The sequence below is a fragment of the Meles meles genome, chromosome X (genome assembly GCF_922984935.1).
Source record: "Meles meles chromosome X, mMelMel3.1 paternal haplotype, whole genome shotgun sequence".
In the NCBI taxonomy this organism is placed as follows: Eukaryota; Metazoa; Chordata; class Mammalia; order Carnivora; family Mustelidae; genus Meles; species Meles meles.
In genome coordinates, this window is record NC_060087.1 from 117337910 (window position 1) to 117344827 (window position 6918).

General features: G+C 42.0%; 1 protein-coding gene and 1 non-coding gene across 2 annotated transcripts; both read right to left on the bottom strand.

The window, feature by feature from the left end:
* Positions 1-970: 970 nt before the first annotated feature.
* Positions 971-6129, bottom strand: RBMX (RNA binding motif protein X-linked). Its single transcript, XM_045995643.1, has 9 exons — positions 5975-6129; positions 4747-4875; positions 4441-4547; positions 3745-3916; positions 3052-3204; positions 2479-2593; positions 2259-2384; positions 2077-2159; positions 971-1424 (listed from the first exon to the last, which is right to left on the bottom strand). The coding sequence occupies exons 2-9, from the start codon at positions 4853-4855 to the stop codon at positions 1114-1116; spliced, it is 1176 nt and encodes a 391-aa protein (XP_045851599.1). The 5' UTR covers positions 4856-4875; positions 5975-6129; the 3' UTR covers positions 971-1113.
* LOC123935716 lies at positions 4627-4698 on the bottom strand. The gene has a single exon (XR_006816989.1). It is a non-coding gene; the product is annotated as a small nucleolar RNA SNORD61 (small nucleolar RNA).
* Positions 6130-6918: the final 789 nt, after the last annotated feature.

The following is a 6918-nucleotide window of genomic DNA, read 5'->3' on the forward strand; positions in this document are numbered from 1 at the left end:
AAAGAAAAAGAAAAATCCATGTGTTGAATTTGGAGGACTTCTAATATGCTATCGAACACTTTGCTTTTCCAAAAAAGTTTTTTTTTAATCTAGAAAGCATTTCCATTGCCATGAGGTACAGTATGTCTCACTGTACTATGAGGAAGGTAAGTGTTCAATCTCGACTTAGACGGAAAAACTAGTTTGCTTTGCTTACCATCTTTTGCTGTTTCACAGGCATTTGATGCTTTAAATCTGATGTGGAATGCTGATAGATTCACTTTTTAGAAGTCATAAGCCTTTGAGAAGTTGGAGATAACTTCATTGCTTATCTATTTTCTCCTTTGCAATCAAGCTGTTCCTTAAAAGTGAGACACTACAGAGTTGCAAAAATTTGAAACAGTAAGAGCAAGCACCGTTTGCAGCTTCATGGTTGGTTTTGGCCAAACTTTTTATTTAGTATTCTGTAGTTGCTTAACACACACTTAAATGGTCTTATTGGGGGGAGGGGAAAGGGGAGGTTCTTGTAGATTCCCAAGGAAATGTCAGAAAGGCAAAATATGGCCAGCATTATCCATTTGGTTTTTTGGGTTTACTGGGTGAATAGCACTTTCCTTACATAAGCATCTGATCTCAGGTTTTTCATACTGAGAACATTGAGCTTTCAGTCTGAAGACCCTCTGAAATGCTACGAGTAGCATACCCCGACCACCCTCTAACAGCTAGCTTGTTTGTATAGGCAGAAGGATTCACCTCTCCATTTTAGATGGCTAGATGTTTGTGCAAGGTCTTAGAATTGCTTTGCCTCCCTTACTGGGAAAAATCAGATATAGGAAGTGGCCTTTAGGGACACTTTTAACTTGAAAAATTACAACACTAGTACACAAGTCAAGTCTTAACACATTTAACATTTGCTTATTGAAAGCAATGTCATAAAGTCAAATAAGATTAAACAGGTTTTACTTTTTTCCCTCACAAGAACATAAAAATTATGAAGGGGAACTTAAACAGGAAATTTAAAAAAAGGTAACACAATTTTTCCTTTTAGTAGTCCTTGGGTAGTTATGACAGAAAAGGTTCCATTTTTTGTTTGTTTCTTTGAACAGGGATTTTGGTCCAAAGTTTTGTTTGTTTTTAATATCTGCTTCTGCCTCCCCCTCTATCAGATCGGCTTCCTCCACGGCCACCACCTCTTGGTGCTCCGCGGCTTGAACTGCTGTAGGAATCACGTGGAGGAGGGTACCCCCTTTCCATAGAAGGGGGAAGCCCTCTTTCTTGTCTGCCAACCCGATCACGACCACTTGAGTAGAGATCACTTCGGCTGCTTGAGTAACTGTCTCGACTTCCACCATATCCGTCACGTGAGCTGCTGTAATCATCATAGCGACTGCTTCCACCATAAGATGGCGGGGGCCCTCGTGTAGGTGGAGCACTACGTGAGTTACCTGCAGGGTCAATGGTCAGGTAATATGGCAACACTATAAATTGTATATATACAACATTTAAATCTGAATTTACAGAATTCTTGTATTAAACGTTTACTTTCTTAAATGGGAGGTTTTAAACTCTGCCATTGCTGGCCATTAACAGGGATTTGCTCATCTGCTGAGATACGGATATGGATGGGTTTTAATGTTTGTTTGAAAAGACTGAAGACGGTGTGTATTTCAAGAGGATATTCCAGACAGCTTGTTATTTTATAGTAGGCACTCAGACACTTTCCAGTGATAAGTTGCAATTTTGAACTGTAGACTTTCCTTCATATTGCAATGGTAAACATTTGATCTTGTTAATAAAATTTTTAAACTGTATTTTCACTGTTGGGGGAAAACACATAAGGCTGCCAATTTAAGCAAGCAAAATCCCCTCCAAGCAAGCAAACAGCCTCAAAAAGAAAAAAAAAAAACCAAAAAAAACAAAAAACTTAGAAAAAACAAAAGCCCCTCACAAAACTAGGAAAAGCCCAGCTGATTAAGTTACCCCTTAAAAGCAAGCAAATATCCCTTAAAAAGCAAGCACCACACAGCCTAATAAAGTGGCTCATGAACCTAAAAACTCAAGCTGGTGATATTCAAAGACCCTCAACCAGTATCTTACCATAACTCTCATATGAATCTCTGTAGGAGCCTCCACTTGGATGATCTGAATAGTCACGATCACGACCATAGCCATCTCGATCACTGCAGTTAAAAAGAAAAAAACCTGTTAGGGCACAGGGCATCAATTTCAGAGCGACATTTTTTACAGCAAGCTGCGGCACGCAGCAGTTAGTACCCTACCTATAGCCTCTCGACGGGTAGTCATCACGTGAACTGGAATGACCATAATCACGGTAAGTATAATCTCTCGGCGGTGGTGCATAATCTCTTGTATCACGAGAACTTGGGTAATCTCTGCTTGAATAGCTGGAAGAGACAAAAATTTAAGTCGGTTCACACTTTTCCAAAGTTCTCCCTTCAACCTCAGTTATTAAGACAAACTACTACACTCATCAGTTACCTGTCTTTAGTGGAGTATCCATCATCTCTCGGGGACAAATAAACATCTCTACGAGAGGGCAGGGGTTCCCTTCGAGGTGGGCCTCCGTAACTATCTCTTCCACGTGACACAGGAGCTTAAGAAAAAAAAATTTTTTTAATATACACAAAATGTGCCATGTACATTCAGGCAATGAAAAGCAGACTTAAATAAGACACCGTGGAACTCAATAAAGTGTCTTTAAAAATTTCCTACCCACAAACCAATTCTTTTCAGTACTTCTAACTTTATGCACCTAGCTTCACCTCTAGTCCAGGAGACAGTTTCATAAGCATCATTTTCAACATTCAAGGCTTTAAAAATTTTTTTAAAAGATTTTATTTATTTGAGCAAGTGGGCAAGCAAGAAAAAGCATCAGCAGCAGAAAGGGGAAGAGGAAGAAGCAGGCTCCCCCCAGGCTGAGCAAGGAAGACACTTAACAGACTGTGCCACCCAGGCGCCCCTACGTTTATTTTAAAGCATCATTTTTGAAATTCACTTATCAATCCTTTGTTATAGTGGCAGAACAGACTGTTCCACGAATCCAGCATTTACCTCTTCCTCCCATTCCACTGCTGCTGCGAACTGGTCCTGAAGGGGCAGATCTTTTAGGTGGAGGCCCACCACTTCTTGGCGGTGGTCCTCTTTTTACCGGAAGTGGTCCCCTGGAAGAACTCATGTTAAAATTCATGGAATAGCCACCATCATCTACATTGAAAGAGAAAAGAAAAATGTGTTAATTCCAGCATCAATAAAAGTTATTCAAGTTTTCTTTGCTGTTATCAGTTACCATTAGCTGTTTAGTTGGGGAATCTTTTCACTTGCCTAAGACTACCAAGTGTAAGAGAGTCTACACAGACTAACAAAATAATTAAACTGAAGTGTACTCTTACGTTGCGTCGAAGGAAATACACACTTTCATTTTTATACACCGAAGTAGAGGTCATCAAAAATTTTCTGCAAATTCTGGACAATTTTGTTGTCCACTTGATATTTAAGTACTCTCTACATCCAATGAGACTCACTCATTACCTGTCACCAAGAGTTATTGGCTAGGCTCCCATCCATTGCTTTTTTAAATACTAACTTAGGATGCCTTCTAGGTTTCTCTTAAGTCATGACTTTGATGAATGAGATCTTCTCAGTATCAAAAGCTGGAGAATTTTCTATAGGACTTAACCAATGCACAGACTGGTATGGGGTTTACAGTTCCTTATTCTACAACAAGCCTAAGATACAAGTCATTACCCATGTGCCCTCCACGTGAGGGAGGTCCCCTGGTTCCTCCACTTCCTCCTCTTCCACCTCTAAGACCTCTTGGAGGGCCTCTGCTTCTTGGAGGTGGCGGTGGTCCACGTCTACCGCTTTCAAATGATGGTTTAGTGGCCTGTTCTACTTTGATGGCTTTTCCATCTAAGGACTAAAAAACATTAAACAGTTAACTGCATCAGTGTTTAAAAAGACCTTGCACATCCATTCACTATGCATTTGTGACACCAACGTGCTCTCCAAAATGAAGTTTTTAGGTAAATTTAGCTCACCAATTAATCTGAGAAAAGCGCTAAAATATAGGGTCATTTTTCCATTCTAAGGTTTTTAGAATGATACTAATCAGTTTAACTCCAACTAAGGTGAATCCATCACACTGCTGGTCAATAACATTTAAAAAGCCAGACAGTCAACTTGTTATTAAATGTGGTAACAGCAAAAGGCGGCCAAGATATCAAGGCATTCTATGGATTCTAGATAACACAGTCATAATTTCCTCAACTGAAACAACGTAAGAGTATAATCCACAACTCTGCAAAACGTGAAATTACAAAGTGCGGAGGATTAGACGGTTCTGGAAAGGTGTACATTCAAGCACAAATGAAGAACTTTTCCAGACCAGACTTCAGTAACACTCTTTATGCATTAGGAAACAGTACCATTGTGCAATCTCACCTTTCCGTTCATGTCTCTGGCTGCATCCTTAGCATCTGCTGGGCTCTCAAAGGTGACAAAAGCAAATCCTCTTGATTTGTTGGTTTCACGATCTTTCATCAACAGAACTGAAAATGCAAGTTTTGGGGGGGAGGTGGACCGTTACTCTAGTTCGAATTAAGTAACAAAAGTGCACCTACAAAATGTAAGCTCAGAACTTCTTAGAGGACAAAACAATGTATCATTTCAAACGATCAACGCAATCAAATACATCACAGCTTACATTTTTAACCTTAAAAGCTCCCTATATGCTTTCAGATAACTCACCTTCCACTATTCGTCCATATTTGCCAAATACTGCTTCAAGGGCTTTTTCGTTTGTTTCTGTGTTGAGGCCACCAATGAAAAGCTTTCCTGGGCGATCTGCTTCAACCATCTTTTCCCCCTGGTGAGAGTCTGTTGAAAAAGAACAATATTACCTCCCTATAAAAAGTTCAAGTTTATGGGGCCCATGTATAACTAGTGCTTATTTCTTGTTTCACTGAGATTATCATTCCTTAGAAACTGCAGACACCAATAAGCCTACTTTCCTAAGCCTCAGCAGGAAACCAATTCAAGTAGTTTAGTGATACTGCCGTTTATCTTAAACTAGTTAAAGGACCAACTTAATACCCTCATCTTAAACCACCTCGATAATTTTAATAAACAGCTACTCAGCGCCTGAAAAAGCAATTCTAGTTTTAATCCTAGATGTGTTCCCTTTTAAAGATTCAATTGTCACCTTGTAATTACTCTAATGGTTTTTTAAAGGGTATCGCCTCATTCAAGGTCACAGGCCAGACGCAGGTCCTCTTCCAAGAACTTTGCCTTTCCTCATTAGGATTCTCTAGTCAATGTAAATAGAAATTTCAAGTTTGAGCCAGTTTTACCTCCTCTTCTAAACCAATCCCTAAACCCGCCGAAAAGGTTCTTTTCGAACAAGAAAAAAAAAGGTTTCAGTGTCGTTTCATAATAACGGAAGGTGGAAGCGCGCATCGTATCACTAAACGCTCCGTGACTGCAGCAGAATCCAATTAAAACCCGTCATTAAAAACCGCGTGGAAAACACAAAATGGCGACACTTGGATTCAACCCAGAAAAACCTACACTGGTCAGGGGAATAACTTTTGCTATCAGCAGTGGCTGCGAAAAGTCAAGGGGCCTCCTCTCCAAAGCTGCCAATGAACAAGGACCCGCGTAAAAGTGCACGTGCCCATCCGTAGCGCCAGCGCCATCCCAATGCAGGTACCGTGGTGGCGCGCTCTGCCTTCGTCCCGTTTCAGCCCCGACCTCCGGCACCACCCCCGCAGGCGACAACCAAACTTTCCCGAGAAGCACCCAGCGAGACGGAGCCCCCACGTCTGTTTTCCTCCGACACGCGCCGCTTTCTCGAAATAGGTCGGCACCTTTCGGTTCTTAAAATGGCGCCCGCCACCCCCATCTCCAGGGAGATAATCCCAAGTTCTAACGTGGCAAGAAGGCACGCGAAACGGCCGAAGGAAAGGCTAACACGTACCGGAGGGGTGACAACGGTTCCAAGCTCCTACGAGCTCGCCGGCAGGGGCTTCGTAGCAGCTCAGCACGAGGGAGTGCCGCCGGATCCGAGAACGGAAGAGGGAAGCCGCTAGCAATACTGCGCAACGAGGGCGAACAAAGGAGACAGCAAACTTTATACTGCCCGGGAACGAGGCTGAAGGACCCGGATGGAAACCGAGCTTAGAATTTGAAACGCAAAGGGAGGGGGAGCAGTTCCCAGTCTCCCCATTGGTTGTCTTCTCTGTCACTCACTCCTTGCCCCACCCCTTACCCCGGGCCCTCGGCGTTCTAGCCGGCGCCCGCTTGTAACCGTTTTCCCAGCCCCCACCCGTGCTGCCCAGACGCGCGTTTTTGCTTTCCGCTAAAATGCTTCAAGAGCTGCATTTAATACCGAACTGAAATTTATTACATATTCTGGGGGCCGGACACGGTGCTAAACTTTATACCCGTTAACTCATTTAATTCTCAAAACAATGTGATGAGGGTTGATCCTAACTGCTAATTTTGCGTCAAGGGGAAACAAAGAAGTTTAGATAATAAAATACATCTTCCCAAAATATCTTCAACGGGAATTTTCAGTGGGTGGGGAAAATCCTGATACATGAATGTTACTTAGGGGAGGGAAAAGTACGAAACAGCAGACAGATCGTCACTTCATAGAGAACGATTACTGAACACCTACTAATCAAAGGCAGGTTCTGGGCTTGGCTGCGAGGTTACAACTCAACAAGCGGAGACAAGGGCAAGAAGGCACTTACGTCGAAGGTAGAACTACCAAATTTGGCAAATAAAAATAAAGGACGCCCAGTTAAGTTTGAATTTCAGATAAATTTCTAAAGCATGTATATCCCCAGACCATGTACAAAAAACTTAATGTTTAACTCAAATTTAAGTGGGCATTGTGTCTTCTTTCTGTGCCAATCC

Coding starts and splice junctions, on each gene's coding strand:
- RBMX (XM_045995643.1), bottom strand. CDS start 4,855: ATGGTTGAAGCAGATCGCCCAGGAAAGCTTTTCATTGGTGGCCTCAAC. Junction 2,160..2,258: donor TACCCGTCGAGAGGCTATAG/GTAGGGTACTAA, acceptor TTTTAACTGCAG/TGATCGAGATGGCTATGGTC. Junction 1,425..2,076: donor AGATTCATATGAGAGTTATG/GTAAGATACTGG, acceptor TTGACCCTGCAG/GTAACTCACGTAGTGCTCCA.